Source organism: Myiozetetes cayanensis, unplaced genomic scaffold (assembly GCF_022539395.1).
Source record: "Myiozetetes cayanensis isolate MyiCay16 unplaced genomic scaffold, myiCay2020 scf5-8, whole genome shotgun sequence".
In the NCBI taxonomy this organism is placed as follows: domain Eukaryota; kingdom Metazoa; phylum Chordata; class Aves; order Passeriformes; family Tyrannidae; genus Myiozetetes; species Myiozetetes cayanensis.
The window spans coordinates 23,970,480-23,990,351 of NW_026087742.1; the positions used below are offsets into that span (position 1 = coordinate 23,970,480).

General features: G+C 45.0%; 1 protein-coding gene across 1 annotated transcript in view; it reads right to left on the reverse strand.

The window, feature by feature from the left end:
• Window positions 1-19,566, reverse strand: part of ARHGAP31 (Rho GTPase activating protein 31) — a 58,992-nt gene extending 39,426 nt beyond the window's left edge. Inside the window, exon 1 of the mRNA XM_050333151.1 lies at window positions 18,712-19,566. Within this exon, the coding sequence (XP_050189108.1) occupies window positions 18,712-18,811 (100 nt within the window). The 5' untranslated portion in view covers window positions 18,812-19,566. The remainder of the gene's footprint in view (window positions 1-18,711) is intronic.
• Window positions 19,567-19,872: the final 306 nt, after the last annotated feature.

The window sequence follows — 19,872 nt, forward strand, 5'->3', positions numbered from 1 at the left end:
AATTGATGGTACCAGCATCTTCAATGTTAACTGCAGAAAATAACAACAGTGCTTCTACCTACTGTTGATAAATCCACCTAAAATTTGGTGGGTTTTTTTTTCCTCTTGACACCACTTGTTTTCTGGTGCATTCCTTGGACTTCCCTGGGACTAATTCAAGGCTTACTCTGGTGGTAACAGGGAAAGCATGGATGTTGTGGAATCACTTTGTCGCAGGGGGAGATTTGCAAGTACTCACATCACACAGAAGTTGCTTTTGATCTGCTGTTTCACTAACCTAAATCTTAAGCCCCTTTATGGCTGGGAATACTTTCTGTATATGCAGAGTTGAAGTACTTCCATACCAGTTGGCTGCAGTATCCCAGATTTATACTAGCATGACTGAGGTCAGAAGCTGGCCCGATGCCATCCATGCTGTGCTTCTGGAGGAGCTCAATGGTAAAAGGCAGTGTGCTGAAATGGAGGCAAGGCGTCAGAGTGCTGCAAGGTGCTAGAAAACCCCTCCAGAGCCCCAGCAACAAAATGAAGACAGTCCTTCTCTGACTGCATGCAAGCCTCTTACACTTCTTGTGTCCCACTGTGAGAGACCTGTGTGTTGGAGCACTTGAAAGGACACAGGCGGTGACGAGAGCTGCATGCTAGATAGGAAGACTTGTAGTACAATGTTCCTAACTGGATCCCTTGGCTTGTACAGTCCTGCCCCATCCAGCTTTGCCACATTGCTCTGCACATTATCCTCTACTCCACAGCTTCACATAGCAAAGGACAGCTGGGCAGGGGACATTCAGTGAGGCCAACTCTGCCTCTGGCCTATCTGAGCAGAGTAGGAAAGAGTCTGCAGGGAGACACATCAATTCAAATGCATGAAGTGCAGACACAGCTGTCAAGGTCTACAGACCAATGCCTTGGTCTCCTAGGCACAGATGGTCCCTTGTAAACTTAGTGACTGGTTTCACATGCATCATTTAGACCATCCCAGTTTCTAGGATGGCTCTGGGCAGAGACTGGAGTCAGTTGTATGAATCCTATACATAATGCATGTCCCTTGATCTGAAATGCTGGGCATAATGGCAAAATTCAGCTGCATAGCCTGGTTCATAAACCCCTTGGTTTTGCAGTATGCAAGCAGATATTTGGGTGGATGATGTCTTGTTGGACTAGGGCAGTAAGGGGAGATGGCAAAGAGGCTGGGACTCACAGTCAGGCGTACATAGGCAAGCTTTTCCTGCTTAGGGTAAACAAAGGAAAAGTAGCAGAAGATAGTGGTGTTCCCAGGGAATCCACATTTGAATCTGGCTTGTCTGACCATGACCTGAGACTCCTTTATAAATTGCATCAGGAAAACAGCTTTGGCCAAAAGAACACAACAGCTAATCATAAAATGCGAAGAATATCTATTATGCGCTCAGCTAGTGACATTTTAAAGCCTATAATTTTTTGCATCTGTAGTTTCCTGGCCTGTAGTATTTATCTACTTTCCCTTGGAGCCAAGCTGAGGCAGACTCAGATAAAAATCCTGCAGCTGAACACCCTGTATTTCAGGGAAACTGAACTCAGGCATATGTATTTCATATTCAACCCTGATCAGAACAGTCTGAGAGAAATCAGTTCAAAATGAACTGGGCTCCAGACAGGCACCTACAACTCCCACTTTGGCCAAGAGACAGCAGAGGCCAGGGAGAGAGCTCCAGAGTGTAATTCAAATGGGCTTTTGAGATATGCGAAACTCAAGTGCAAATCAAGTCAGCTTTGTAGGCCTGTAGACCTTCATAGACAACACACGTAAGGTCTGTTTCTTCAGATTTCAGGTTTCGTTGAGGAAATTTCTTAACATCAATTTGGTAGCACTTGCTTAACTCCAGTCTTCTTTTACACAACAGCCTGGGCACTCCTGATTGGAATCTTTACAGAGGGTTTGAAAAAAAAACACTGGAAGAATATGAATTCAGGAAACAGGAATGTTATAACCTTGCTAACACAAAGGCAAAAGCAATTGTGTGCACACAAATTTAGAAGCAGCAACAGCAAAAAACTTTGAAGGAAAACAGCAGTGATTTTTATTATTGCCTTATATGAGTTCAGAATGTCGCAAAGTTAAACAAAGCAATTATAAGGTTAGGCATTCAAAAATACCTAATGCTTCAGAGGCCCCTTTGAGATGAATCAGGTATCCAAACAACTGGGGACTGCAAAATCTATCAGGAAACACAGACAGATGAGACACATCAAGACAGGAAGGTTCAGGGCTGCTATCAGAGAGACAAGGAACAGCAGGAGATTCCTGCAGCTTCTTTTGGGTAAGAAATGTTAGTTCTACATGGATGTGTACACTAAACAAAAAAAGGAAGAAAAAGAGAGCTAAAAAAGGGTTTTTGCAAGTCTCCTGCTGTTCTGTGTCTTTCTCACTTTGCTCTGATCTCTCTGTACATGTCACTGGCTGGCAGGATGACTGCTTCCTGATTCATGATTTCATATTTAATTCTTTCTATATAAAAGAAATTTAAAGGAAATTATTACAAATGGTTTGGCCACACTGCATCAAGTCACTGGAAACTATTTCGTTATCCCTGACATCTTCTCTTTTTTCCTCTTTTTTTTTTTTTCTTTTTTTCTCCTTTAAGGGAAAAGTTAGATGCTTTCCTAAACACTTTCCAGATTTGGGCTATTCACAGATTGCATGTGGAAGGCAAACACAGCCCAGGCCTGGAAGAAATACTGTCTCATACTGGTCACCCCAGTAGCTTGGGGCGTTGCAGGCAGTGTCCTCAGCAGCGTTTCCTTTCAGAGAGCTGTTGCTGCATGAAAATGCTTTGGGTGTAGCAATCCTGTGCTCATCCCACAGGCACTTCATGAAAGAGACAACTGTTCCATGTTGGGAATTCAGAGAAACCTCTGGCCAGCAGTGGCTGCTGGAGGCACCCTGATTAAAGCCCCATTGTTTTGCCCACTCCGGCTAAACCAATCCCTGACGAAGCCCCTGTCTGTCCAGTGGTTTGGGGAAGAAGCAAATAAGTAAATACAGTCATTGCTGGGAATAACAAAGATTGGAGGAAGCAAGGAAAGAGGAAGTAACAAAAGAAAAAAATCTTTTAATGCATTACATTCCTTCAAAGGCATATGCCCAGGAGTTGTGTTTCTGGACTGTGTTTCTTTTGTCTTTCTTGCTCCTGGATTTTGCTGTACTAAGGGTTTTGAGACACTAACAAACACATTGCAAACACAAGAAGGGGTGTTGCAGGAAAAGGGCGTTGAGATCATACTTAATCAAACTTCCTTAGATTTTGATAGCTACAGTACTGCCATACAAGTCAATCATCTCTTTGCCTTTGCAGTTCTCTACGGCCAACACAGTGGAGTCACACACTTCAGTCCATGACCTGTATCCTGATTTTAGTACATGCCTGACGTGTTTCAGAGGGAAAAAAATGCCAGGCTAAGTTCACACCCTTGCACAGGTCTATCTCAGAGGGGGATGAGCTGAATGATCTAAAAGCAGGAACTTGCTGGAGACTGTAAAATCAGAAGAGTTTTGATTCATAGCATAGGCTTCCAAAGCAAAGGAAGATGAGGCACTGCATCCTTCAGCAGGTGATGTAGCTGAGCATATTTAAACCTTAATATTGAAAGCTTAGCCAAGTGAGACGAAGCTGCTCTTGCTCACATCCGTAGACTTTGGAACTGATCTGAGACTGCAGCTCATTATAACATCAGTTAGGCACCAAAAGGGCAATGAAAAAATGTAGTTAGGTTATGAAAAAATGCATTGCTCACAATATAGTAACTCAATGGCATCTCCTTGCACTTCACAAAGCCAAGCTTGCTTCAAGGGCTGAAAGGAGTCAGAAATTATTTTTTTACCTCTTGCCTTGTCTCAAGTAAGAATCTGGAAGAGGAGTTTTGGATAACAAGAGTTGTTGGCACTGTAAGCATCTTCCTTTACTCCTGTCTATCCTCCAGCTGACTGTACCCAGAAAAGTAGCTTCATCTGCTCTACCCCTACTACCAAAGCTGCCAAGATTTTGAATTTTGTTCCCGCTTACAGCCCTCTGTCTCCTACCATTCATTGGCAGTCTCCATTTGTTCCAATACAGTAAGTTTTGCTCTCAGACTAATTTTCCAGCCTCCCCCTTTTCCATGTCAAGCATATTGGAATTTCCTCACATGCTTTTCTCCACTCCACCTTTGCCCTTATTCTCCATCCATTCCCTCCAGTGTCCTTTTCCATTTCTCTGCCATACTTCTTCCCTCCCGGCTGTTTCTTTGGATGTGTTATCATTAGCTTCTATCCATAAATTAAGGTTGGGCCTGGTCCCAAAACCAGAATCAATTGGAGTTGATGCTGGTGACTTGTAAGGGGCAGTCCTATCCACAAGCCAGTAATAAACCATGTCCCATGGTGTGCAAAGAGAAAGCTGTGTTATTGCATATTCTCCTTTCTAAATAAGAGTCTATAAAATGAAGATTGCGGTCTTGCAGAAATTCTTTGTAGCACTTTTTTTTTCTGCTTGGCTGCTTCTTCTTCTTCTTCTTTTTTTTTTTTTTTTTTTTTTAATTTTTGCAAGATTAGCAGAGCTAAGGACAGCATCCTGGCCAAATTCCTGTTTAGGGTAATCTCTTCTGCTACTTCAGATACATGCTGCACAATTTTTTTCGATTTCCTAGCCCCACAGGTTGGGTGGTAAATGCCTGTCATGTTCCCTTAAAATCTAAAATGTCACATATTGAGGCAGAGGCCTTACCAGCTCAGAATGAAGCACTAGCAACCTTTCAATCTAAATAACTAATGCCACCCTGCTGATGCTCACACCTCCCTCTGAGATTTGTGGTATGGGACCTGCCTGAGACAGGCAAGCTGGGCAAGCCCTATGCTTTTCTCCCCTCACTGTCATCCAGTGCGGCACTCCATAGCTGCAAGAGCCCACTTTTCAGTACTGGGGGATGAAAACATCTATGACTCTTCACATTTAATAATAATAATAAGCAACAATAGTACTGAGAACTCTGAACCAAAAAGAAGACATACTAGCATCATTTAATAACTGAGGGGGGTAGGATTTGGAAAATGAAGGAGTGCCCTGAGGTCTCTCACTGAGTCATGCAGTGTCAGGAGCAGAGCTTGCCATAGCCTGTGGCATGCCATCTATGTGACTCCTGCCACCTCCTTTATGCAATTCAAACTCCAATTTGAGAAACTCGGCCTTCATTTGTGTACAAACACTGGAATCCAAAGAGAAAAGCAAAATGTGTTCTTTTAAGCTGCTTACATCTCCACCAGCTGCTTACATCTCCACTAGCCTGGATGCGCGACACAAGAAGCCAAGCTGAGGGTGCAAAATCTTATTTGACACATGAACATCCCTGCTCCCTCGTAGCCACCAGTACTGCCTCAGCACAGGGCGTGGAGAGGACGGCACTGCTCAGGGCACACGTGGAGCTCTACCCAATATTTCAGACAACTGTGCTGCTGGTAGCTCGCAAAAGCACTCAGCCAAAACTGCTGACACGTGTCAAATTCCCCAGGCAGCGTTACTGGCCTGGCCAAGTGAATTCGAGGAGCCATCTGGCCAGGGACATGGAGCCCACGTGTCAGGGAGTGGCCTCTTGCTCCCCGGGCTGGGATAATTGGACATTGTTCAGACACTGAATCGCTGCTCTGTTGGGCTGCGGGCTTGTCTCGTAGGGACGAGCTAGTTAACATGCAAACTGCCAGGGGGAGGAGAAGGTCAGAGATGGCCCTCACCCCTTCTTCTTTCCCATATAAATAGGAGGATTTTGTGCCACCACAACACCCTGAAACAGGGAGGGGAGAATGGGTGGGGAAGGGGAGGTGAAGGGAGAAGTCTCTTAAACGCATCCCATTCAAACACAAATACAGGAACCCATGGCAAACACAGGAGAGGATTTTCCTGCCCTAACATAGGGTTTTGTTTGCAGTTGGTTCCCTGGGAACCTGTGAGCAGCCCACAAAGCCACCCAGAGTTCTCAGCAGCACACAGTGCTGTGCTTGCTGCCTTCTCTTCCTTGTCCCACATCAGCCAAGATCCTGTTTTTCCCCACTACAATTCAACCAAAGAGCTGAAAGCACTGTAGAGACAGGACTGCACTGAATGCCCCAATCTCCACACTGGCGTCACTGTGAGGTAAAGCACATAGTCCTACTGCTATCAGCCTCTTTTCAAGGAGGCACGAGTGGAGAAAGAGACAGAAACAAGGCACTTCACAAGATAAAATATCTTTCCTTAAGCACAAGACTGATGTCAAGTGCACCTGCACTATTTCTTAATCGCAACTATACAAAATCTTTTTATATCCTGCAAACATTTTCTGTCAAGAGGCAGGAAGGTATTTTTCTGTTTTTTCCCATTCTCCTGAAGAAAACATACATATGCCTCTACCCTTTTTCTGCCAGTGCTCAATTAGATTGGCTTCATAGGTATATAATGTTGGAAATAAAAGCCTTGCTGTCGCCTTTTGTCCACCTGTTAAATCCTGCCACCATCCTGCAGTGAGTTCAAATCTGTAGTAAGAGATGCATGAAAAATCCCACGCAGGGAACCATTATTAGGGCAGGGGTAAGCCTCCAAATCACTTAGGATGCAGAGCCACAGTTCACGTCTGTCTTTAATGCCCAAGAGCTAACATCAATAATTTAATGAGTGCCTTACATCCTGAAATATTTCACAAACGGCAAAAACAAGACTCACTCCACCCACCTCTAGGTTGGGAGGTGGCAGCTGTTGAGCCAGGCAGCGCAACGCTACGTGACAGTTTAGGACAGCGGGTAAAAAAACAAGTCCTAGCTCCAGCAGAAATTGCTTCTGTGAAGGAAAAGAAACAGCACAGCATGTACATGTATAAAAAAGCCCTATCCTCTAGGAAAAAAAAAATGGCCAGGGATTTTTTTAAAAGCATTGAGGTCCTTGTTTTACCCTGTGCTCAAATGGCAACATTTCTCCAAATGATGCCAAAGCAGCAAGTTGACTGAATCAATAACCACGCTTGCCATCTTCTGAATCACTCACTCCATTCCTATAGCAGATTTTTTTTGGCCACTCCCATACAAGCACTAACCAGACATAAACCTGCTTAGGGTGTAATTGCTGCAAGCGTGGCTTAAAGCTGAACAGCAGCACACTTACTGAGCTGCCGTGCTGAGAAGCCTAAGTAGTATCCAGTTAATCTTCTCAAATCTCATTATTGCAGCAGAGTGACAGATGGGTATTTTAGCAGGCTAGAAATGAGGCCTAATTAGGACTTATAGCCCTTCTTTGTATTTATCACATCAGTTCTTCCCCACCTCAAGCAGGTTTGTGAGCAGCAACAGAGGGCTGCCTGCACCACCGTTCTGTGTCTGCCACTCCGAGGACAGTAGGCACTGGGTCACCTGCATCCACCTGATCTGGCAGCAGGAGTATCTCATTCCTCATCTAGGTTCTGGCAAGTCTGGAAAGTGAGCCCAAACTAAAGTTACTGGGATACAGAACTGAATTTCCTGACTCGGACCCCGTTTGTGGCTTTACACAGCAAAGCTCAGCCAGCAGTATGTAACCCACTATTGAGCCAGGAGGGAAGAATGATGGACTCAATGGATCAAAACCAGCTCTTCTCATTTCTCTGCCTAAGCCTGCCTTAGGCACAGACGCTTGATGTATTGACTTTGGCAACATGTGCATGCTGCCATCCTGGCAATAAAGTTATTGAAATGGAGGGGGACAGGAGGGGATAAAAAAAAGCTCCAACTAAATAGTGGGAACCGAAAACACTTGAGAGAAGGGAGAATCCTCCACAGCCCCACTGTAACCCTGAGCCATCGCCTCAGGCCTCCACGCTCTTTTTAGAGATTCCAGGACATTTGTTTTAACTTTTTTTTTTTTCCCCTGCATTCCTCCCTGTTGTACTTCTGGTTTCCAGTTGGGACTGGAATGGAGAGAACAGGATTATAGAAGGAAGTCTGTTGCTCTATTTTTCTGGCTTGATTAGAAGCAGAAGATGCAATAAATCTCACAAGAGAGTTTGTTCTCACTTAGCCTCTTGAGTATCTGAAACTACCTGACCAGGGCAAGGGTAAGGAAAATGCAGTGCCAAGGGGAGCACACTGAGAAGATAAAGAGAGAAAGAGCAAAGTGCTGAAGCTGTTCCCCTCTCTGAATTTGCACAAGGAAAGAAAACAATTCAGTTCCACTGAGAGCTTATTTATTTCACACAAATTGCAGCACAAATGCAATGGCTCCAGAAGGAGGCTCACCCTGCCTGATCACACCTCCAAACCTCTTGAAATGTGACTGCCACCACTAGCAGTGGCACCATAATGAAAGATGAATAGAAAAACAAACACTAGTTGCACATGGAGCAAAGGGTTTTCCACATGCTGGATGGCCATGTTGTGCTGCCAAGATGACTGTCTGCAACAGTACTGACAGTCACATTTGCTGCTGAGATGGTAAAATGCAAAATACCAGTAGTATCAAAAATATCCCAGCTTCAATATTCCTATCCAGATACTCACACACACATACACACACCCACACCCCTTCTCTCCCAGTGTTCTGTGTCTGCTAAATCAGCATTTTTCTATGAGCCGGTGACTACAGACGGCGAGCTCAGGCACAGACCTAGCCTAGATTCTCAACCCTGGATTCCAGATGTAGAGAAAATTTGTGAGCACGTTCAGTACCTTTCAGATAGAAAGGCAGTACCAATGCTGCTGTATTTAGTGAAAACCAGCAGTGGTATCCTTTAAATGAAGTTTATACTGGAGAATCTGACCTGGTCTCCTGTCTAATGCTCTTTAGGAAATAAGTTAAACAACTTAGTTACATCACGAACATCTTCTGGCCTTTTGGATGTTCAATCCCTATTTCAGAGATAGAGGTATATCTCCGCTAACCATTTCCTCATGTGCCAGTATTTAATGACATTATAAAACCAAATACGTGTACATTCCCAGATTGGAGAGAGCAAAGAGAGGACACAAGATTTAAAGAGAGCTTTGCATTTGGTTTAGGGTTTGTTTTTTTTTTGTTCTTTCTTTAACTGTTCTGTACTTTATAGAACTAAACAAAGCCTCCTGTTCCACATGATAAATCTTCACGCTGCTCCTGGCCCCAGAGAGCACAGGAGATAATAGCATTTCCAAAGGCATTTAGTTAGCTGAGCCTTGAGTGTAGAAGAGGGCAGTGAGAGGAGCTAGAGATAAATGGCTACGAAACCAACTCAGCTGCTCAGGGCGTATTTCTAAGAGCAGCAGCCACAGCTGAGAATCCTGCAGAGGGATGCACGTTTCCCTTCCCCTTGCTCAATCCCTGTGCTGGAGAAGGGCTTGTAACAGCCACCACAAAAAAAGAAGCCTGGCCACAGTGTCCTGGTTCAGTGCACAGTAGCTTTTTGGGGAGGGAGAGGTGGGATAGTTACAACCACTGCTTGAGGAAAGGGTGGTGCTTCAAAGTATTATTTGTAGACTTTCTATTAAGCCAAGGCTCTACTCAGCTTTCAGAAGATGCAGCATATCAGTGTATTATATAAAGCATACATTAATTCATTTGAGCTGGCCAGCAGCAAAACTGCAGAAACCATTAAAGAACAGGGACCCTTTATGAAAAGACAATTCATTTCAAGCGTTTACCAGGGCAGAAAGGATCCTTTACACTGTCCCAATTGCACATTAGTTATTGACTGAATTTTACAGCCTAAGATGGGATAGCAAGGCAAATTTCTGATAAGTAACTGTATCAATTACTTAAGAACACCAGAAGAATTAGGAGGAGGGGGGCTGAGGGGGGAAGATCCTTCCCCTCTGCACCATTGAGTCCACATCTGGAATCCTGTGTCCAGTACAAGAAGGACTTACTACAGCAAGCTCAGATGAGGGCCACAGAGATGATTAAGGGACTGGAGCATCTCTCATATGAGGAGAACCTGGGATTGTTCAGCCTGGGTAAGAGATGGATCAGGAGGGATCTATCAATGTGAATGAATATCTGATGGGAGGAAGTGAAGAAAAGGGAGCCAGTCTCTTCTCAGTGGTGCCTACTGACAATACAAAACACACAAATTAAAAACCATGAGACTACATCTGAACACAATACTTTTTACTGTGATGGTAATCACAGATGTTGTCGAGTCTTCATCTGTGGAGATATTCAAAACTCAGCTGGACACAGTTCTGGGCAACTGGCTCAAGATGACCCTACTTGAGCAGAGGTTTTGGTGTACAGAGTCTCAAGAAGTCCCTGATCACCTCAGTAGTCATGTGATTCTGTAACATTTTTTGCTGCTGCTAAGATAACTCTTCCTATATGAACATTAACTCACCTAAGTCAAGGCAGCCACCAAGCCAACCCAACATTGCTTGGAACTCGGTCTGTCACACACATTATCAGCTGCTGACAGCAGGATGGAGGAAGGCTGGTTTGAGCCTAGGCCAGGCTGCTGCTCCCAAATGGGAACACAGCAGCTGAGGTAGAGGAACTGAAGGCAAATGCAAAAAGCATGAATTTCGTTCTGCCCCTCTTGGTGCACTGTAAAAATCAAAAGGGCCTCCACTGAGGTGAAAATGGGGAATCTAATCCAGCTGCAGTGTCATGTTCAAGGCAGGAGGATGAAACAGAAGAGGACTGGGACTTTCCTGTCTTCTTACGTGCCAAAAGACTTGTAGCATTAGGGGCTGAACTCCTCACCCTCACACACAAGGATAGCATTGATCTGCAACTTGAGTGAGGGTGAACTTTGGTATTGGTGTCTTTAACTTCATTATATGCACAGGCCACAAAATCTGACAATAAGCTAGGTTTTAAGCCCATGGTAAGTACTTTCATATCTGAAATCACACTGGTGCAGAAGATTAGACAGACTGCTTGTGGTTTCAGATAAATATAGAAAACAGAGGTCTACATTATTGAATTAAGTATGAAAGTTAATAATAAAGTCAGCACGGTTGCACAACGTTATTTCATTTAACACTAAATTCAATTTATGTTACACTGTTCTCTGTCTGTGGCCATTGTAAACATGCTGCACATTCTTTTTCCTTTTTTTTTTTTGTTGACAATGCAAAACACATTAACTGAAGTTATCAGCAGAGAAGCTGAAGGTTCTGGCATACAAACAAAAGACAGCTGGGGTTTGAGGCTCTGGGAATGTATGGAGAGGAGCCACTAGTAGGCAGCTAGCAACACTACTCACCCTTAAAACAACCAGCAGTGCAGCTATTTAGCAGCCTTTGCATTTTAATAAGGTATCTGTAGGTTTCCATGTCAAAGTTTTAAGTGCGTCTGGTGCCTTGGTGGTGGTTCAGGACTGGAGGCAGATGCTGGTAGCTCTGCATCCTTTAATCACTCTCCAGATGAGAGATCCAGTCCAAGCCATGATGTGGGCAGTCCATCTGCCAGCCACCCCAACCCAGGCCCTTCAGAGCAGGGCTGGGTATGCCGTTACTGGCAGGCTGTTTTCATTTCTCTTACTACCATTAAAGGAGAAACACTGGAACATAAATTTTTGGCACAACCCTGAGTAACAGCAAATGTTGCTGCTGTAGAACTGCGTCACATATATATGCAAAGCCCAAGTTACAGATTCGAGCTTTCTAGTATTTTGTTTGTGCCATGAGCTCTCCAAACCCAAAACTTTGGATCCAAGCCCCCCGGACCAATGGGGATCTCCCAGGCTTTTTCATCATGTCTAAATCAGCCTGTGTTGTACATCCACCCTGTGCAGTGCCAGCATTTCATCCACCTTTGAGAGCTGTGATACCACAAGCAGTGAAGTTTGGTTCACTCCTTGGTTTCCATGTTCAGATGAAATCAGCTGTTACCAACAAAGAGAAAACACTTGCTAAATCAAAATACATTTTCTAATCTCAAACGTGCAGGCAAGACATGTGATTCATGCTGTTCGCAGTGGGTGGGGGAGAAGGCAGGATCAAAGTGGGGCTCAGTGCATGCAAACGACACATCTGCCTCCTGTGGTCCTCAGTAAGGAAAATGTAAAGCAGGAGGCAACATGGAAGAGCTCTCTGCTAATCACACACTGCTAGCAATGGAAAGTCAATACAGAACAAGGAGCTGAGCTCGCAACATGAATGTTAAATGGCAGTAACACTGTGCTACAGAGACACAAAAAATCCAGCTCCCAGGAACCAGAAACAGATTGAGCAAGTAACACAAACATCATCCAAAACAAGGAGGAACAGCAGAGTAGCAGAAGCAAGCAGATGGCTTCTGCTCCCGTTGTTCCCAGTGTCTTTTTGCTCTCACTTGTTGCCATAGAGGCTGGTATCTGGGACTCAAAATGTGATGCTCTGCTTGTGAGAGCGGGTGGAGAAAAAGCAAGATTTACATTATTAATAATTTCCCTCACACTGTCCATTTTGGCAGCAGAGTTTCTCACTCTGCTGTCTGCTGGACATGCCTTGGCAGTCTCTGAAAGGGTAAGGAGCTGTCTTCCCTTCAAGCCCAGCCCAGCTTGTTCACTGCCAATACATGTACTCACCTCTCAGCGCCCCTCTGCCTCAGCTCTCCTATACTGTGCAATAGTACAATCCCACTTCTTTTGCCCCCAACTTCAGAGCTGTCCCTTTTACTCCTATCACAGAGATGAGGGATGCATCCTTAAATATCCACACAGCCTGCATGACTATAGCCAGGAATAGACCCCATAGAGAGAAGGTCATGGGGCTTCTCAGCATATCAGCACTGTGAAAATGTAGAACAGACCACAACAGCACATCACACAATAAAAAAGGACTGATGATGCATTTCCAAGCCAGCCCAAGAGGCCATTCTTGTCCTGTTCTCATCCCAGCCCCTGCCACTTCCTTCCTTGAATGGAGACAAGTGTTTGCATAGCCACAGAGTAAGGCAGGTCAGGGAAGAGATCTAGGTTGAAAGCAATTTGGCTACAGAAAAAGGTTTCTTTTCAGCTTGATCAGTTTTTGAGACAGAAATCCCCAGTGCCACAGTTTCTAATTTTGAGAGCAGGATGAATGCAGCCCTTCATTCTTCTGCAGCAGATTAAATGAGCGTGTGGCATTTTCATTTTTCCAAGGGGACTTAAAAAAAAAAAAAAAGGCGTCTTTTTCCTCCACTTTGCCATTAATGACCCTTCAGCAGATTTCCCAGGATTTTCTGCATGCATCACTAACCAAAAGCACCTATCCAAAAGTATGGGTATGCATTCACTTTGAAATATCACCACAAGAGAGGCAGCTTAAAAGAACGTACTAAGCAAACAGAAATGCACCTTTGTGTGGTACACACTTACCTGTGCTATGGACTTGCAAGCACTCTCCTGCTTGTATCTGCATGCTCTTATCCCATAAACACATGCAGCTGCACATGCAAGTGTGAGAAAGAGAAGCCACATGACCCAGAAAAGCTGCTTCACATCTGGGTAGCAGGTTTAATGATTGGCTCCAAAGGGACTCTGTTCTCAAAGCAAACTACTCTTTTACTGAGTGACAGGTCTTTTCATCCATTCAAGGATGGACAAGGCAGCTTCACTATGAAATACAAACCACCAAAATCAGGCAGAAGTTAATATGCTTAAGGGGCTGCACCAACACAGCCTAAAGAGTATCCAATGCCATCTTTCCTTTGCACAAAGCACATTATTGCTGAAATTACAGTTACAATTTTCCCTCAGAACTACTTGCCTATCCTACAGCGAAATTTGTACCTACTGCAGCTCTCAACAACATTTAGGATCCTGATTGTGGAGCCAGCACTACCATGTTTCTGAGATCACTAGCGATAAATTAAAACTTCCCTTATCCTTTCATTCAAATGCAGTTGTGACAACACAGAAGCAGTCATTGCACAACCACACAGCGTAAAAGAGTATCATATGGGCTAGCCATATCATTGTCTCCTTTCCCAAACTTCAATTCAGGGTCTTGTAAGGTTTTCCTCACATCTCTCTGTGCTGCATTTGCAGACAACAGCTCCCTTTCCCTCCCCAGCCTCAGGGAGTGCTGCTGGCTGGCCTTGCTTTCTGCCATGGCAAGAAGCAGCTTCAAGTGGGGAGCACAAGGGAGTTGGTAGCTTCAAAGCTTCTGAAATGACATGACCCTTTTTCTAAAGCAAAAAAAACCCAACAAAACAAAACAACAACAACAACAAAAAACACCAAAGCCAATAGGCAGCATTAGATGAAGGGCTAGAAAGTGCTTTGGGTGCTACAGGCTCAGGATGAGAGTCATTGAGGGAGCTGTGGGGAGTGTGGGAGGGGGTTGAGAGGAAAAGCTGAGCTCATTGCATCCCAACCAGACAACATCAGGCAGGAAACAGATGTGGAAGAAACCACAGAGGGGTACAGCAACAGCAGAATTAACTCTCCAGCAAATAGGGGAATCTCAGACTTATAGAGCTGACCTGCACCCTAAGAACAAGGCATCGAATCTGAGACTTTGCTTTTTGCGGTCCTGGCAGCATCTCCTAGCACATCATCAGGACACCACCATACTGAAAAATGAAGGAAACAATTTAGCCTTATTCTTCCTGGCTCTAAGCAAATGAAGCAAAGGTAGGTGCAGATTGGAAGAAGTTACTGTGCAAAAGATTGGACTACCTTTTACCAGCACAATCTAATTTCTCTAGATGATGTGTATATTTCCATTCTAAAAAGGGAAGTTGTACCTGGTTGTGTATCTGAAATCCCAGTCTGAATGTCTCACAGTTAGAAGCATTGGGAATATTAAACTCCATTTTGACTTAGTCCCTCTCACTTTAACAGCTTTGACTCTTACAACAGCCTCCTCTTACAACACTTCTGTGATAAAACCAGAAGCAAGACTGCTCTCTCTGACTGTTTTCTTAACCAGTTCAGACTGTCCTGCCCCAGCTAAAGACGGTGCACAACTTTGTGTCTTGTCTTCTCTGCTGGCCCATCCATCACTAGGAAATTATACTGTTGTTATTACAGAAACTGAGGGCGTGACGTGCAGCTTCCATTGACTTCAGTAGAGGCACAATGTGTTTTTCTCCTCTGGAAACCAAGTTGGTTATCAAGAGGCTAAAACCTCATTCTAATGTTAATCCTTCGAGGCTGTTATCTGTCAGCCCCATTGCACCTGTACACTTCAATGAAGTTTGACATAGGAAAATGTTTTAGAAGAGGGCATTAACTTCCTCCTGCATTGGTGCCTATCCGTGTCCAAAGCCTGGGCATAGACACTGCTTTCTAGTGAAGCTCCGATAATCCAAACGATCATTTGACTTTCGATGTGGATTCAGTGCTGACAGCAACACAGTCGGGACTATGTAAAATTAGACAACTTTTACTCATTGGTATTTCCAGCCACCATGCCTTTATGTCCTATGTGAGCTTGGCCTCAAACACACCGCTATTCAAGTCATTGTTTGATAATTGTAGTGGGGAGGAAGTAAAGTTGATTTTTCCCCAAGTTTCTGGCCCTCTTACCAGAGGGCTTAGATTTGAAAAAATAACTCAGATGCACACTGAAGTTTCAGAAAACAGAAAGCAGACAAAGAACCCAGCACTGATTTTTATTTAATGTCGTGGGTTTTGTGGCCTGAGTCATGATTTCAAATGCTTGTGAGCACTGATAGCAGTCTGCCCCCATAAGGAGCATGACCAGTGTCTGTGTAGAGACTGCCAGCAGGAAAAGGCCAAGTAGGGTCAAATGTGGTAGTGACGGGAACTGTCTTGAAACACAGTAAATTTAACACATGATATTCTAACCAGCCACCAGACAGCAACATCTGTCCATCACCACTGACCTGTGTCAGATTTGAAGAACTGACTTAGGCTTTGTATCACATTTTTGCCTCCTGAGCTACCCCACTGTACCTGCTAAAGTCTTTCCATTTGGCTGTTTTTAAACACTTTGTAGTTCTGTCGCAGTTTTTATTATATTATGAAGTTCTTTCTAATAGAGGCTTAAGTATATTTGCCTGGTAGGGGAGACAGCAGGATCTTCAGCCATCTCTGAAGTGGATCATAGCAAGTTATTAAACAGTTAAATGAGAGGAGAGGAAATGCTGATACCTTAAGTAGAATATAATTCGCTCCACTGGAATTTGGCAACAACACAGGGACTAAGGTCCTTGCAGAAAGCTCAAGCTGCTCTTCAACAACCACAAGCATGTAGAGACTCAAGTTGTGCCTCTCCTGCACAAAACAACATACAACTAGTGTAGCACCCCCTAAATGTAAAGGCCATGTACTCATCAAGAGGGAAAAAAGTCAGATTGAATTATCTACACCAGCCTTGGCCATCCCCTGTGTTCCTTTTGCCAGCACCAGCAAAGCAGGTCTACACATCCCTTTGCCTGTGCAGGACAAGTCACACAAAACAGCACTGTAGGATGGCATAAAGCATACCTGAGCACAAAACCACAAGTAACATGACTCATGTCCTGCCTGTCCTACAGCATCTTCTTTTCCAGTTAACCCTTCTGGGTGCACTTTAAAACCTGCTTTCAGAAAACCCCAGAACAAAATATTTTCTGGACAGCAGCCAAAGTGCTCTTCTGCTCCTCATCACTTCCAGATACCATGAACAGTCTTATAACTTCATTGCTTCCTAGCAGGGAACAACCTGAGCCTGTATCCCACCAGTTAAACACATAGTACTATCTAAAGCAGAAAGAAAACTACCACTTTATGTCTCTATCAAAGTCTCCTGCTTGCAGGAGCACTTACTTGTCACTGGAAATAATTCTTAGCGGGACAATTCAATTGTCCCCCAAATCAATCATCTCTCATACCCTAAATGCTCTTCTAATTTGGTATAGTTACAGGTTGCATGTTTGTGATGTCCTGATGACATCTGAACCTTCCTTTTTTCCCACCTTGGCATACTTGGTCACATTCCTATTGATCCTGAGAGCCCTACTAGCAAAGAAATGAATATCTCTAATACTTTCATTTCTTCTCTCCCTGTCCTGATGAATCGAACTGTACAGTCTAGCTTACACCCTTGCCAATAAACCTATAACAAGTGAGTCCTTCATTTCTGGATCCCAACGCACTGGGCAATGGGATGTGGTATTTAACAAACTGCAGTACTGCATAAAGGGAAAGGAACTTCATATTCTCCCCCACTGCTCCCCAGCACAGAGACATAAGTAGGTTGGAACTGTGAACCAACCCACAAATGAGAACTGAGACAAAGTCCTTTCTTGTGTTCAAAACAACTATTTTCAAAAAACTATGGGAGCTACTGAAGTGCAAGAAGGAGGTAGAAACCTGGGAAACCAAGGAGAGGGGGGAGTGAATCCTTGAGCTCCCTCCTCCCCAGCAAACATAGATTTTAGCTCTTCTAGCCTAATTTCTACTGCAGTAGCTATGCTTCTCCCTTTAAAATTCCCCTTGCTGCTTCAAGTAAATATACTGCCTGTGCCTGCCTTCCCTGAGTTGTTTTCCAGTGGTCCTGTAAACAGCTGTGAATAGTTCATCCACCACAGCAGTTCATGTTAGCACTGGATGGAATTCACCTATCTGCACCTCGCACTGCCAAAGGGACAACAGTTCATGAAATTTTCCTATCTCAATTCAATAGCCATTGAGGGCCATATAAGTTAAAAGGTGCAGTACCTATTGCGGACAATCCACAGTGAAATAGAATGACTGGTTTTCCCCCATTTATAAGTAAATGTACATATATAACATTTTATCTTAGTGTTACATGTACTGCCCTCTTCACTGTGCAATGGAAAGGACTGCTGTTATGCAGTCCATCCCTCTGCCAGTGCGGTTCCACACTGCACTTCATCAGCCATGCTCATCAGCAAATGAAAGACCTGATTGTACAGCCCTGCCTGTACAAAGCTGACATTTCTGCTAGAAGTCTTTTTTTTTTTTTTGCTCAGAGTAACCTGACATTGGTAAAAGTTAGTTAATTCAAACTGGAACATAATGCTAAGCCTGGATCATAATGCTAACATCAGAGATGGTTAATGGGCATGTATTTATTTTTTCCTCTTGCTAAACTGCAGGTCTTTCTGCCTGCCAAACTCACAACAGCTTCTGTCGTCATCCAAACCACTTTAAAAATCGTTCTGCTCCTTCCCTCATCAGTGACTAACCATTTCAAACTCAGGACCCTCTGACTTTATTGGAGTTACCTTTTGTCTGAGCTACAGTGTTCTTATCAGATACCTGGGGGTACTGAGGTCAGGAGGAGGAGGAGAGGAAGATACAGGTAGGGTAGTGAACATATTAGCTCAGCTGCCCCCTACACATACCCTACTCTACCCCATACCCCAATCTCTGTCCTGTCTCTCTCCAGCAGTGAAAGGACAACATGGGAACTACAAAATTCTAGTCTCATGGACTTCAGCAGGATTTTGAAGTCATGGAGGAGACAACACCAAGCACAGCTCAGATTTTCAAACCTGACTCTCTAAAAGCCTGCTACTCTTTTCCACAGCCAGGCAGATGGGAGAGGGCATCACAACATATGTCTGGCTGCCTCTGTACACACATAGACAGCTCAAGAGCTCTAGCCCAGTCCTTTCCCCATGCACAGTGCTACTCATGCAAGGGTCATGCAAACGCATCACCAAAGCAATCTTGTGATCGTTCATTCATTGTGAGTAATGGGACAGTGACTCCACTTCCCAGGGATAAACCAGCTCCAGGTTGTCTAACCCTTAGCCTTGGGAAAGATCTGGTTTGCTGTCCTACTAGTCAAAAAAGAGGGACGTGCACTCTGCTTCTCTGCAACCATAGTGAGAATAAAGAAGCATTTACCATCCTGCCCAGAGCTCTCGAGATACTCCGTCAGGTCGCAGCCGAATGCGCTCGCAGCTCCCTTCCTCTTGAGTTTCTGTTTGGCTCCCTTGTTCTTCATGAGGTTAGTCCCAAAAGAGGTTCGCCTCCCCTCCTGCCTTGCCCCCCTCCCCCCAACCTCACGCTGGGTGACAAAAATCTTGCTCTTCTCCTCAGACCACCGCCCGTGTCCCGCTCCCGGGGAGCAACATCGGGGGTCCTGTACAGCGTCCAGCCAGAGAAGTAAACATTAATCCCCACCAGATGTTGGGCTGCTCCTGTGGCAGAGGAAGGTCAGGGTGAGAAGAGGCTCCACAGCCAGCAGCAGCAGCGATCATAGCCTGAGCCCGGAAGGGTTCTCATCAGAGGGAAGTGGGTGGTGGATGGGTGCCCGCATCAGAGCTGGCAAACTGGGGGCAGGAGGTGGAGGGGGGATGTCTTGCCCTCAGCGCAGTCCTGGGACCCTCCACGGCCACCTTCTGGGTTTCGTCAGTTGCGCTGTCGCCACTTCCAGCAGAAAGCGTCCCAGTCTGGTCGTCCTCCTCTTGGCTTTCGGAGGAGACTGGAAGTTCAAACGGACTAATGAAAAGGGGCCGGGGAAGAGTCTGCACAAGGCTCCTCTTTGGCTCCCCCCCCTTCCCCTCCTCCTGCCTTTGGACAGTTAGAGGAATGAGAAACCAGCTTCCTGTCCTGACTCCCGCTCACTCGCTCTCTCCTTTCCCCCGTTTTACAAATCCTAGGATTATCCAGCTCAAAAAAATGCTGAAAGGAAGTTAGCTGAGGAGGGGGGCGGAGGACGGTTTTTGGCACTTAAATGTGTGTGTGTGCGTGAGAGGCTGAGGGAAGGCAGGGAAAGGAGTTGGGGGACAGGGACGGGGACAGGGGGAGGAAGAGGGAAAATTCGTCCTGACGGTCGGCAGATAACGGGCTGCCTGAGAGGAAATCAGTGCGAGCCGGGACGCAGCCTGTGGAGCGGTCAGGCGCTTCCTGCTCTACCAACGCTCAGCTCTGCAAAGGCCCGAGGAGGGTCCAGCGAGGAGGAAAGAGACCAGGAGCCTGTCCAGTAAATCTCTGCCTCTGTTCATCTTGTTCTTCGTCACGAGGCGGCTTCCTGCCCTCAAACACGACTCTGTGACTTCAGGA